Source organism: Oncorhynchus masou, chromosome 23 (assembly GCF_036934945.1).
Source record: "Oncorhynchus masou masou isolate Uvic2021 chromosome 23, UVic_Omas_1.1, whole genome shotgun sequence".
NCBI lineage: Eukaryota > Metazoa > Chordata > Actinopteri > Salmoniformes > Salmonidae > Oncorhynchus > Oncorhynchus masou.
Genome location: NC_088234.1, coordinates 21,897,586 through 21,911,449, shown reverse-complemented (window position 1 = coordinate 21,911,449; position 13,864 = coordinate 21,897,586). Strand labels below are relative to the sequence as shown.

General features: G+C 41.0%; 1 protein-coding gene across 2 annotated transcripts; it reads left to right on the top strand.

Moving 5' to 3' along the window:
* Nucleotides 1-594: 594 nt before the first annotated feature.
* On the top strand, nt 595-13,144 carry LOC135510577 (dnaJ homolog subfamily C member 3-like). Of its 2 annotated transcripts, none has more exons than XM_064931598.1 (12): nt 595-1,177; nt 1,469-1,590; nt 1,933-2,057; nt 2,299-2,373; nt 3,216-3,359; nt 3,580-3,761; nt 4,206-4,325; nt 7,371-7,476; nt 7,742-7,862; nt 8,887-9,019; nt 9,255-9,403; nt 9,638-13,144. In XM_064931598.1, the coding sequence occupies exons 1-12, from the start codon at nt 1,074-1,076 to the stop codon at nt 9,787-9,789; spliced, it is 1,533 nt and encodes a 510-aa protein (XP_064787670.1). In that variant the 5' UTR covers nt 595-1,073; the 3' UTR covers nt 9,790-13,144. The 2 variants fall into 2 exon arrangements, with proteins under 2 accessions (XP_064787670.1, XP_064787671.1); XM_064931599.1 differs by having other exon boundaries at nt 597-1,158; nt 1,480-1,590.
* Nucleotides 13,145-13,864: the final 720 nt, after the last annotated feature.

Genomic DNA, 13,864 nt, shown 5'->3' with positions numbered 1-13,864 from the left:
GAGTGAAAAAGTTTTGGAGCCCCTGCCATAAGGGGGCTTATAGAGCTGTAATTTGTGACTGAGACTTTTAAACGTGTGCTTTAAACAATGTACATTTGTTGATTTCTAGGCATACACTAAATATTATTTATTGAATGATACATTTGGAACGAGGTCTAGTTATGGCCGTCCCCGGACTAGATTGTGAACGACTCTTGGCGGAATGTATTGCGTGATTGCGGTGAGGGTGATAAGCACAATATCGTTCGCGAACTGCAGCCCCTCCAAAATATTCGTTCTCGAGTTCGGATTTGTTGAGCAGGTGGCTCTGAGGCTGTGTATGTTTTGGTTCTACAACGCTGTGTCCATCATAACGTTCAATAATTCTTTATTTATATTATTTCTTGCACCATGAGATCAATGATCAGTTCTAAACATGTATTTGTCTTCGCTATGCTCATGATCTATTTCTTTGCGCGTATATGACAGACAGTTTGCGGTTTGATCATGTCTCTGGAGCTTCTGTACCGGAAGAGCGTGTAGCCAGCCTATGCTGTAGGACTCATTGACGCCAGCACTAGCAAGTTAAACTAACGACAAAAATGAACAAATCACTCAGAAAATGAATCATGACTCGCGAGTCGGTAAAAAGAACCGTTCAAAAAGAATAAACAATTCGCGAACTGCACTTCACTAAAGAAATGTAGGGCAGCTTGAATCAGTGAAGGAGTCCAGTAACGGGACCGGTTGAAGTTTCACTTAAGAAACCACCTATTGTTGACATTTGCCGAAGTTATCCAATGGCATGCCACGTAGAGAAAATTGGAACAATATATTAGATTCATGCTATATTTTGCTCACTCTTGGTTGTCTAAACAACTTGTGTTGTCCTTCGCAAGGAAATTGCAGGAACCTTCCAGTGGCGTTCCACTGTGTCACTCGGAACTATTTCTTAACCGGACTATGGGAACACTTGTTATCCTCAAAGGTTCAGGAAGAAAAACGACGAAGGAAATTACAGTTTAAATGATAGCGTACAATATAATTAGAGGCGTGAAATATACATCTCCGGGAGAAGTTTGAAGTATTCAAGTATGGAGTCGGGTCGACGGAAAGGTCTCAACGGGGTCCTGTCTTCCTTGTCTCTGCTCTGTGTCATTCTGGACATCCAGTTGGACGGTAAGACAAGACAGACAAGGTAGTTAGCTTGTGTTTTGTGCTGCAAAAGTTCTGCCTGCATTGTGCATAGAAAATACCCTTAACTAAAGTATTGTCATTTCCTTAACTACGACCGGTTGTATAGGGTTCAGCATGATCAGGTGTGCCCCCCCCCCAAATCCTTTGGCTGTAACTTAGCTGCTTTTCCACTTGTCTTTTGAATATTCCCCTTCCCAACAAAACATACTCTGTTTCCTGCATTAAAGTCAGTTCCTATGCGGTTAGCTGAACTAGCTATATGGGGCCTTCTTAGAGGCTCACGCACACAAAGTGTTGTTTCAGGTGTCTTGGGGGCAACTCATGTGGAGATTGAGCAGCACTTGGAGATGGGCCGTAAGCTGTTGGCCGCTGGTCAACTGGCGGAGGCTTTGTCCCACTACCACTATGCAGTGGGTAAGGTTACCAACCAGACACTCGTTATCATAACTCAAACATCCTTAGATCTCAGCCTGTAGCCTTTGTGTCTGTCTGTTAGTACCCTCTCTTAAAAATAAGTCAGGCTGCTGCAATGCATAACACAGTCCTTCCACAGGATGAATCGTTGTATTCCAACTTTGTCATGCATCCTTTCAGATCTCACTCTCTTTCACTTAGATAAACACATTGACCATTTATACCTACACACTTTCAGTCAATGTAGGGCCATGTAATCAATGTAGCCACATGAAAATAGCTAGATCTAAAGTATGTGATCACCTACTGACGTAATGTATTCAACCCTATGCCTGCCCTCAGAGGGAGACTCTAAGAACTACCTCACCTACTACACGCGGGCAGCTGTATTTCTGGCCATGGGGAAGTCCAAATCAGCCCTTCCAGATCTGACCAGAGCCATCCAGCTCAAACCAGACTTCCTGGCTGTAAGTGGACACAGACAGTCATCAACAATAAAATCATCTCTGTTTTCATGATAAATCACAGTTATGGACACAATGTTGTGATATTGTTATTAACTCTTTCTTTATCTATCTCTGCCTGTTTACCTGTATCTTTCTCTGTCTTTGTGTCCCATGTCACCCTCTCTGGCTCCCTCCCTCATTGTTTCTCTCTCCTCCTACTTTCAACATTCATCCCTCTCTCTCTCTCCCTCCATGTTTCCAGGCCAGACTGCAGAGAGGGAATATCCTCCTGAAGCAGGGCAACACCCAGGATGCTCGGGAGGACTTTGAGACTGTGGTAAGTCTAGATGCTTAGAAATAGAACTAAATTCAGCAACAACAAAAAAAGTCCCTTTTTCAGGATGCTGTCTTTCAAAGATAATTCGTAAATATCCAAAACTTTACAGATCTTAATTGTAAAGGGTTTAAACACGGTTTCCCATGCTTGTTCAATGAACCGTAACAGTTAATGAACATGCATTTGTGGAACGGTCTTTTAGACACTAACAGCTTACAGACAATAGGCAATTAAGGTCACCGTTATGAAAACTTTGGACACTAAAGAGGCCTTTCTACTGACTCTGAAAAACACCAAAAGAAAGATGCCCAGGGTCCCTGCTCATCTCCGTGAATGTGCCTTCGGCATGCTACAAGGAGGCATGAGGACTGCAAATGTGGCCAGGTCAATAAATTGCAATGTCCATGCTGTGAGATGCCTAAGATGCCGCAGTTGACAGTGAGAGGACGGTTCTTATTTTGCTGAGTTTATAATGCTGCTACTACTACCATACTATTAATTATGTTTCTATATATCTCTATATATTTCTACCTTATCCTTCTTTCAATCAAAATCTCACTGCTGTAATTTCCAAATGCCCATGCCATCGTATCGTTTCACTGTCTCATGTTTCGCTTAAAAATAATCTTATTCATTGTCATTTTGTTACTGCAATTATGTGATGTGGGCGAAGTAAAGGGAATCTGAAGGATTAGATAAGACTTGATGTGTTGTGTGGGGATATGTATTTTTAGACCTGATATGATTGATCTTTTATAGCAATTATAAGCTTGTAATAAATATGTCACAGTTTCTTCAGAAACTTGATCTTTCTATTTGATTTACTTCCTTCTCCTCCTCAGCTGCATCGCTCCCCTGACCAGGAGGAGGCACGGGACCAGTTGATGAGGGCCAACAAGCTGGAGGAGCTGCGGGAGGAGGCCCACGTGGCCCACCACAGAGGAGACTACAGCACCACCATCACTGTGCTGGACCGCGTCGTAGAGGTAGGGGCTAGCTCCACCACAGGGCCTAGAAATTGGGCCTTGTCATGGAGGTCGGGGCTCCCTCTGTCACAGGGCCTCATCTGAGGATGGAAAGAAAGGCCTTTTCACCTAAACAATACCTTCATCATCAAACAGTGCTGTACTATACTTCTACAGTCTTGGTATCAAATCACAAAAAGGGAAAATTCACACCACTGACCTTACCTCTCTTTCTCCTCAGCTCTCCCCCTGGGACCCTGAGTCTCGGGAGCTCCGAGCTGATTGCTACATCCGCCTGGGAGACCCCAGGAAGGCCATCCACGACCTGACTCCCACCACCCAGCTGAGGAATGACAACCGAGCTGCCTTCCTCAAGCTCAGCATCCTGCATTATAGCCTGGGAGAGCACCAGGAGTCACTAGGGTACGCTCACCATTAATTTATTAGTAATAGGGAGGTGTGATTTAAGCAAACAATCAACCATGTTTTTCTTTTTTTTCTTTTCTTTTTTTTCTTCTACTGTGTTATTGACTTGTTAATTGTTTACTCCATGTGTAACTCTGTGTTGTCTGTTCACACTGCTATGCTTTATCTTGGCCAGGTCGCAGTTGCGAATGAGAACTTGTTCTCAACTAGCCTACCTGGTTAAATAAAGGTGAAATAAATAAAACATTTTTAAAAAGCAAATACATTTTAAATGAAGAGGTTTTGAGCTTCAGAGCAACATTGGTTTGAGTTGTTGTATTTGTGGTTGATTGTGGCGCTTGAGGTTTGTCAGTTGGTAAAGAATACTCACTCTTTTAAAATTTATGGGGGAAAAATAATCTCAATCCGCTTTACATTATATGTAAATCTCTCTCTGTGCAGTCACGTCCGAGAGTGTCTGAAGCTGGACCAGGATGACAAGGACTGTTTATCCCACTACAAACAGGTGAAGAAGCTCAGCAAGCAGCTGGACTCTGCCGAGGAGCACATCGATGAGGCGAGGTCAGTACCACTGTATGCAAGTTGAGCCTGCTCTGAAGGGGGGATATATATACAGTGCCTTGCGTATTCGGCCCCCTTGAACTTTGCGACCTTTTGCCACATTTTCAGGCTTCAAACATAAAGATATAAAACTGTATTTTTTTGTGAAGAATCAACAACAAGTGGGACACAATCATGAAGTGGAACGACATTTATTGGATATTTCAAACTTTTTTAACAAATCAAAAACTGAAAAATTGGGCGTGCAAAATTATTCAGCCCCTTTACTTTCAGTGCAGCAAACTCTCTCCAGAAGTTCAGTGAGGATCTCTGAATGATCCAATGTTGACCTAAATGACTAATGATGATTACACACAGGTGGATTGTATTTATCAAGTCTCCGTATAAATGCACCTGGACTGTGATAGTCTCAGAGGTCCGTTAAAAGCGCAGAGAGCATCATGAAGAACAAGGAACACACCAGGCAGGTCCGAGATACTGTTGTGAAGAAGTTTAAAGCCGGATTTGGATACAAAAAGATTTCCCAAGCTTTAAACATCCCAAGGAGCACTGTGCAAGCGATAATATTGAAATGGAAGGAGTATCAGACCACTGCAAATCTACCAAGACCTGGCCGTCCGTCTTAACTTTCAGCTCATACAAGGAGAAGACTGATCAGAGATGCAGCCAAGAGGCCCATGATCACTCTGGATGAACTGCAGAGATCTACAGCTGAGGTGGGAGACTCTGTCCATAGGACAACAATCAGTCGTATATTGCACAAATCTGGCCTTTATGGAAGAGTGGCAAGAAGAAAGCCATTTCTTAAAGATATCCATAAAAAGTGTCGTTTAAAGTTTGCCACAAGCCACCTGGGGGAGACACCAAACATGTGGAAGAAGGTGCTCTGGTCAGATGAAACCAAAATTGAACTTTTTGGCAACAATGCAAAACGTTATGTTTGGCGTAAAAGCAATACAGCTCATCACCCTGACCACACCATCCCCACTGTCAAACATGGTGGTGGCAGCATCATGGTTTGGGCCTGCTTTTCTTCAGCAAGGACAGGGAAGATGGTTAAAATTGGTGGGAAGATGGATGGAGCCAAATACAGGACCATTCTGGAAGAAAACCTGATGGAGTCTGCAAAAGACCTGAGACTGGTACGGAGATTTGTCTTCCAACAAGACAATGATCCAAAACATAAAGCAAAATCTACAATGGAATGGTTCAAAAATAAACATATCCAGGTGTTAGAATGGCCAAGTCAAAGTCCAGACCTGAATCCAATCGAGAATCTGTGGAAAGAACTGAAAACTGCTGTTCACAAATGCTCTCCATCCAACCTCACTGAGCTCGAGCTGTTTTGCAAGGAGGAATGGGGAAAAATTTCAGTCTCTCGATGTGCAAAACTGATAGAGACATACCCCAAGCGACTTACAGCTGTAATCGCAGCAAAAGGTGGCGCTACAAAGTGTTAACTTTGGGGGCTGAATAATTTTGCACGCCCAATTTTTCAGTTTTTGATTTGTTAAAAAAAATTGAAATATCCAATAAATGTCGTTCCACTTCATGATTGTGTCCCACTTGTTGTTGATTCTTCACAAAAAAATACAGTTTTATATCTTTATGTTTGAAGCCTGAAATGTGGCAAAAGGTCGCAAAGTTCAAGGGGGCCGAATACTTTCGCAAGGCACTGTATATATTTTTTTTTAATAAGAAATATAGTCAAGATGTTGACAAGGTTTTAAATATTGATTTTTCTTTTAAATAATAATTGTCCTTCAAACTTTGCTTTCGTCAAAGATTCTTCAATTTGCAGCAATTACAGCCTTGTAGACCTTTGGCATTCTAGTTGTCAATTTGTTGAGGTAATCTGAAGAGATTTCACCCCATGCTTCTTGAAGCACCTCCCACAAGTTGGATTGCCTTGATGGGAACTTCTTTCTTTTTTTCTGCATCTCACTAATGTTCTTCTTTGATCCAAACACATTAAACTTAGATTCGTCTGTCCATAACAATTTTTTCCAACCTTCCTCTGCACTGTGATAGACTGCATCCAATTTGTTGAGTAGGGTATTGGAGGCTATTTTGTAAATGACATCGCCGAAGTCGAGGATTGGTAGGATGGTCAGTTTTACAAGGGTATGTTTGGCAGCATGAGTGAAGGATGCTTTGTTACGAAATAGGAAGCCAATTCCAGATTTAACTTTGGATTGGAGATATTTGATGTGGGTCTGGAAGGAGAGTTTACAGTCTAACCAGACACCTAGGAATTTGTTCTTGTCCACGTATTCTAAGTCAGAGCCGTCCAGAGTAGTGATGTTGGACAGGCGGGCAGGTGCAGGCAGCGATCGGTTGAAGAGCATGCATTTAGTTTTACTTGTATTTAAGAGCAATTGGAGGCCACGGAAGGAGAGTTGTATGGCATTGAAGCTTGCCTGGAGGGTTGTTAACACAGTGTCCAAAGAAAGGTCAGAAGTATACAGAATGGTGTCGTCTGCGTAGAGGTGGATCAGAGACTCACTAGCAGCAAGGGCGACATTATTGATGTATACAGAGAAGAGAGTCGGTCCAAGAATTGAATGAGAAAGATCAATACTGGAATTCTTTGTATTTTGTTCAGTAAAAAGAATCTGAGCAGCCTCTACTTGCCCGACCTCCATAAATGTTTGGCGTTTCACTTAAACAATGGAGAGGAACCAGAAAAACCTGTTTTAGGCTGCTGGAATTCTTCGCAGTTTGGTTGTTTAAATGGGGCAACCTCAGAGCAGGCTCAACTTGTACGACTGCTCAGCCCCAGGCAATAGGTCATCCCTTAATGTCAATTCCTGCCTTTCTATGTGGTCTTAAATGGTAGTCCCTCCATGTGGGCTTATGTTTCAGTTCCCATGCTTTGTGTTTTATAATTTCACTCCTTGTGTTCCTTTGACAGTTTTATATTTTAGGTTTTAGCACCAAACCTATTTGTATCCACTTTGGTTGATTTTAGTTCTGACTATTGTATGGTGGTTGTATTTATGTCTTGTTGCTCTAAAATGTATATTATTAAATGTTTGTTATCAGGTATCAGGAGGCCATAGCCAAGTATGAGTCAGTGATGAGAAGAGAGCCTAATGTCCCATACTACACCAACAAGGCCAATGAGAGGATCTGCTTCTGCCTGGTCAAGGTGGGTCCCATCACATACTGTAGAAAGATTTAACCTATGGAGTGGACCGTTACCATGGCCTCAGCCATAGTCATTTGATAGTAATAGCTTGGCCTTCTACTAAAGTCAGAAATTCATTGGTAGTGTGTTCAAATTATCATATTTTTACTACCTCTGACTTCACATAACTTTTTTAAAAGTATATTACTTAATGATTGAGTAATTACTAATGGACTGGGACCCAATAATAATGCTTAATATACGTTGTTCCATTTTTCTCCACCAGAACAAGATGACTGCTAAGGCAATAGACATCTGTTCTGAAGCCCACCAGAGAGACCCACGCAACATCAACATCCTCCGAGACAGAGCTGAGGCTTTCATCCTCAACCAGGACTACGAGAAAGGTACTTTCACCCAGTGGTGTAAAAAGTGCCCAATTTTTCATACTTGAGTAAAATTTAAAGATACCTTAAAAGAAAATGACTCGAGTACAAGTGACTACTTGAGTAAAAGTATTTGGTTTGAAATGTACTTAAGTATCAAAAGTAAGAGTATAAATCATTAAACATTTCTTATATTAAGCAAACCAGACGACACAATTGTATTATTTATTTGCAGATCGCCAGGGGCACAGTTCAACACTCAGACATAATTTACAAACAAAGTATTTGTTTAGTGAGTCTGCAGTAGGGATGACCAGGGACGTTCTCTTGATGAGTGCATGAATTTAGAAAATGTTCCTGTCCTGCTAAGCATTCAAAATCTACCAAGTACCTTTGGTTGTCAGGGAAAATGTAAGGAGTAAAAGGTACATTTATTTTCTGTAGGAATGTAGTGGAGTAAAAGTTGTCAAAAATATAAATAGTGAACTACAGACACCCTAAACTACTTAAGTAGTACTTGTAAGTATGTTTTACTTGAGTACTTTAAACCACAGATTTCTCCATGCCATTACCGGTACTGTAGCAGAGAGAATGATGGCATGGAATGATAACACTTTATTTTGCTTTGTTTTTCACTCCCTCAAGTACTCACACTGCCTTTGTTTACTTGTGGGCTTTTTGTAGCTCAGGGGAACACAGATTTGCCATGTAACCCAGTGTTTGTAGCCAGGAGCCAGTCTAAAGCCTGAACTAACACTTTTTCCCCTCTAACTAGCTTTGACTTTGCTGATATCTACTTTATTGAGAAAGAATGTACTTACTATGACTGATTTATGGTTCTCAGCTAGCTATCTTAAGATGAATGCACTAACTGTAAGTTGCTCTGGATAAGAGTGTCTGCTAAATGACTAACATGTAAAATATGTAAATGTCCTGATTACTGCAGTCAAATCCCAGTGGGATCGTAGTGCCAGCTTTGTCAAGTATCCATTTTGATATTTTTCTGTCTCTGCCTTTCTTTACCTCTCCCTCCCTACGTCTCTAGCGGTGGAAGACTACCAGGAAGCGAGGGAGTTTGACATGGAGAACAATGAGATCAGGGAAGGTCTGGAGCGAGCCCAAAAACTGCTCAAGCTCTCCCGGAAGAGAGACTATTACAAAATCTTGGGTGTCAATAGGTATGACTGACCTAGAGAAGGGAGTTCTGTTCAAATATTTCTTAAAAACATAATTCCTTCCTTCCTTGACATAATCTACTGTCTATATGTGATCTTTAAGCAATTGGACAATTGAGAAGTTCATGATGTTGAAATCATTTTCACCAACCTCCGTGATAACCTCAGGGAAATTGGCATGCATTTGCTCCTTGTATTCAAACAGTTGTTTACCTTAGCTTATGTTATTTTTCTCCAGGAGTGCCAACAAACAGGAAATCATCAAGGCGTACAGGAAGCTGGCCCAACAGTGGCATCCTGACAACTTCAGAGAGCAGGCAAAGAAGATGGAGGCGGAGAAAAGGTTCATCGACATCGCCTCTGCTAAAGAGGTGCTCACCGACCCAGGTACTGTACTTTACTGTATATGTACCTGATAGTGTTCGTCAAGCTGGTAGATAAGAGGACTATTAACCCCTCCCATATTGGAAAATGTATACCTGGTATGATTGTATTTAGGAAGCTGTAACCTATTTGCAGTATGATGACATCCTGTTTTCAGGAATCAACATTTCTGTTGAAAACCTAGCCGGAAACAAGATTAACTTGTTGCTTATTCCCACATCTCTCCATCCCCTGTAGAAAAGCGTCAGAAATTTGACTTAGGCGAGGACCCCCTGGACCCAGAGAGCCAGCAGGGTGGAGGAGGGGGTCAGGGTGGCCAAGGACGGCCCTTCCACTTCAACCCCTTCGACTCCGGCGGCAACTACCACTTCAAGTTCAACCACGAGTGAGGACGAGAAACATGCGGGTGCTGACGGAACCGGAAAGGACCTACGATTGGGGGATTTAAGGCCTATGAAAACCTGTGGAGTAATTTATGGATGTACCCATGTTTGGGGGATTGTGGGTAATGTAATGAGACTACGGGGACGTGAATGACTGGCAAAGGCAGTGGACTACTACTGTCCCTCGAGGGTTAAACTTTCTACCACAGATTCTACATGGATGAAACTGGGTGACAATGTGTCGGCAGTTGACTCAAAGTATTTTATTAGCATCCCCAATTAGACGCTTCCAAGGCAATGTCTACTCTTCCTGGGGTTGAAACGGGAAACAAAAAAACAAATAATATACAATACATGTAAAAATGTCTGTCTCTCCACAGTTGGCGTCGTGAGGTGTTTTTTAAAATTTTTTATCTGGTTTTAAGGCTGGCTGATAATCTTACCTGGGGTGGCAGAGTTCCATGTAGTCATGGCTCTAATTTAATACTGTGCATTACCCAGTGTCATTTCTTGACCTGGGGACTATGAAGAGTCCTCTGGCTGCATGTCTTGAGTGGTACTGAACTGTGTACCAACTGCTTGAACGGACAGTTCAGTACCTTTTTAACCCATCATCACCTCACACAAAGACCAATAGTGACGCAGTCAATCAATCCTCAACTTTGATCCAAAAGAGATTGACATGCATACCACTGATATTCACCCTCCGCGTACATCTAAGTGCAATACGTGCTGCTCTGTTCTGGAGCAATTGCAATTTTCCACTCGAGTGGTCGAAGATGCGAGAATGAAGACTAGTATAGGTGTGCTGTTCAGTCCTCCCAACTAGGCCCAGGCTGTAGATGACATCAGTGCATCCCTCCTCCAGTATCCATGTCTTTTTCTTTGGGATGTCTGTCTGCTGCTTTTGCTTTGTTTGCAGTTTTTTTTTCTTTTTTGCCTCATTCTTCCTCAAATGGCTCGTTTTGGTAACAACGTAGCTCTTTTGGTTTTTGCTCTGCTATAATAACCTGGGTGTTGGACTCCTTATCCATTTATTTATAGTGCTAAGACGAGCTCAAGTTGGATAAAATCAGATTCAGACTGAAATCCAAGCTACTCAGACAGGTTATATTCAGAAAAGTACAACATTCAGAGTTTTCAGAATGTTTTATAAGAGATTGATGTCGTTCTCTTCACCACACACACTATGTCTGCTTCATTGGCTGATGGCTGATCCTGGTTGGTCAATCGTGAAGAAAATTGACTATATAAAAATTGAGCTTGCTATAATGGCACAGAGATATAAAGATGAGTCCTTTCTCAATGCCAATCCCACGACTCCTTCCTAGTTGTGTACCCAATCAAAAGGGTGAGTATGAAGCTTCTCTGTCTACTTCCTGAAAGGGCCTGTGTTGTTGCATTCTCTCTCCTTTTTTCATTGATTTCAAAGCATGTCTGAATGAAAACTTGCACTTTTTGTATTTTGTCTATTTTCTTTTTAATAACCACTCCTGATGTTACTGAAAATGTGTTCCACGGTTCAAAGCAACTGAAGGGACTGACTGCAACAACGAACAAACTATTGAGTCATTTTAATGGGTCAAACAAATGATAGACTACAACATGTATGGACTGTCAATATCGTCCCATCAACTATTAACATGCATTGAATTCTAAGGATACAGTATAGCTGTAACTGAAAGCTTTGAATGTCACTGACTGCTAAGCTACAGTGCCTTCAGAAAGTATTCATACCCCTTGACTTTCACCACATGTTGTGTTACAGCCTGCATTTAAAATGGATTTACACAGATGGTTTTTATGACGACTTCACATAATAACCCATAATGTCAAAGTGGAATTAGGTTTTCATAAATTAACAAATGAATGAAAAATTAACAAAAATTAAAAGCTGAAATGTCTTCAGTCAATAAGTATTCAACCACTTTTTTGTTATGGCAAGCCTAAATAAGTTCAGGAGTAAAAATGTGCTTCACAAGTTGCATGGAATGTCATGTGTTTAATATACTTTTTGAATGAGTACCTCACCTCTGTACCCCCACACAGGTAATGATCTGTAAGGTCCCTCAGTCGAGCAGTGAATTTCAAACATCGATTTAACCACAAAGACGAGGGAGGTTTTCCAATTCCTCGTAGGGAAGGGCACCTATTGATTGATGGGTTGTTTGTATATATATATATATGAGCAGACATTAAATATCCCTTTTGAGCATGGTGAAGTTATTAATTATACTTTTAGATGGTGTATCAACTCACCCAGTCACTACAAAGATACAGGCGTGCTTTCTAACTCCGTTGCAAGAGAGGATGGAAACTGCTCAAGGATTTCGCCATGGGGTCAATGGTGACTTTGAAGCAGTTAAGAGTTTAATGGCAGTGATAGAAAATGGAGGATGGATCAACAACACTGTAGTTACTCCACAATAGTAACCTAATTGACAGTGAAAAGAGAGCCTGTACAGAATTTAAAAAAATATTCTAAAACACGCATCCTGTTTGTATCAAGGCACTTAAGTAATACTGCAAGAAATGTGGCAAAGCAATTCCCTCTTTGTCCTGAATATAAAAGTCTTATGTTTGGGGGAAAATGCAATACAACACATTACTGAGTACCACTTGCCATATTTTCAAGCTTAGTGGTGGCTGCATCATGTTATGGGTATGCTTGTAATCGTTAAGGACTGGTGAGTTTATCAGGTTGAAAAAGAAACAATGGAGCGAAGCACAGGCAAAATCCTAGAAGAGAACCTGGTTCAGTCTGCTTTCCACCGGAAACTGGGACATTAATTCACCTTTCAGCAGGACAATAACTAGAATACAAAGCCAAATCTACACTGAAGTTGCTTACCAAGAAGTTTTGACTTAAATATACTTAAATCTATGTCAAGACCTGAAACTGGTTGTCTAGCAATGACCAACAATCAATTTAACCAAGCTAGAATAATACAATCCAGGTGTGGCAAGCTCTTAGAGACTTACCCAGAAAGACTCACAGCTGTAATCGCTGCCAATGGTGTTTCAACAAAGTATTGATTCGGACGTGTGAATATGTATGTAAATTGGATATTTCTGTGTTTCATTTTCAAAAAATGTGCTTTCACTTGGTGGAAGAGGTGGTGAGACTTTAATCCATTTTGAATTCTGTCTGTAACAACAAAATATGGAATAAGTCAAGGGGTCTGAATACTTTCTGAGGGCACTGTACGTCATCATTTTAATGTGATACCCTTGTGTTAAATTAAATGCTTGGGGTGGGTTATTTTCTGGGGTTTGTTTTTTACGGATAGTTTTTACATTGTCAAACAGAATCAACTGAAATATTCAAAAACTATATTAAAACATGTGAACAAACCCTGTTTTTATGTGGATGGTGTGATCTTATTTTGAAGAAAGTTTTAAAATTGTACATTACTGATAGCAAACCATCTCTAGCTCTTGTTTGAGTTGTCTTTTTATTGTTGTGCAAATATGAGAATCCTCTTCCAGCAATCTGTGGCAGGTGGTGGGTCTGTCTCGTTCCATGAAAATGAATGTTTATGTGGACTTTAATTATTTGTTTGACACACCTACAATTTAGTTTCCTACTACCCTGTAATCACAACCAATAACTAGATGTTAACTTTACAAGTAAAGTTGTGGGGCTTGGTAAAGCTCTTTTAAAAGTAGTTTGTGGTAGTGGAAGAAGTTTAAAAAGTGTTACTTTAATGATATTATTCGAAAGTGATCATTTCAAATACCAAACCCTAGCCAGTAGTTGTGTGGAGTGTGGTGAGTAGTTTTGGTAAGTCGGTATGTGTGTAGTTCAGTAGTTGTGGTCAGTAGGTAAGTAAGTGTGTGGGTCTGTAGTTGTGGTTTAGCAGTTGTGGTCAGTAGTTGATTGGTTGTGGTCAGTAGTTTTGTTAAGTAGGTGTGTGGTTCAGAAGTTGTGGTCAGTCGTTCTGTGGTTGTGGTCTAGCTGTTGTCATTAGTTGAGTGGGTTTGTAGTTGTGGTCAGTAGTTTTGGTAAGTAGGTGTGTGTGCTTGTGGTCAGTAGATGTGTGCTTGTTTTCAGTGGTTATAGTCTGTAGTTATGTTGTGG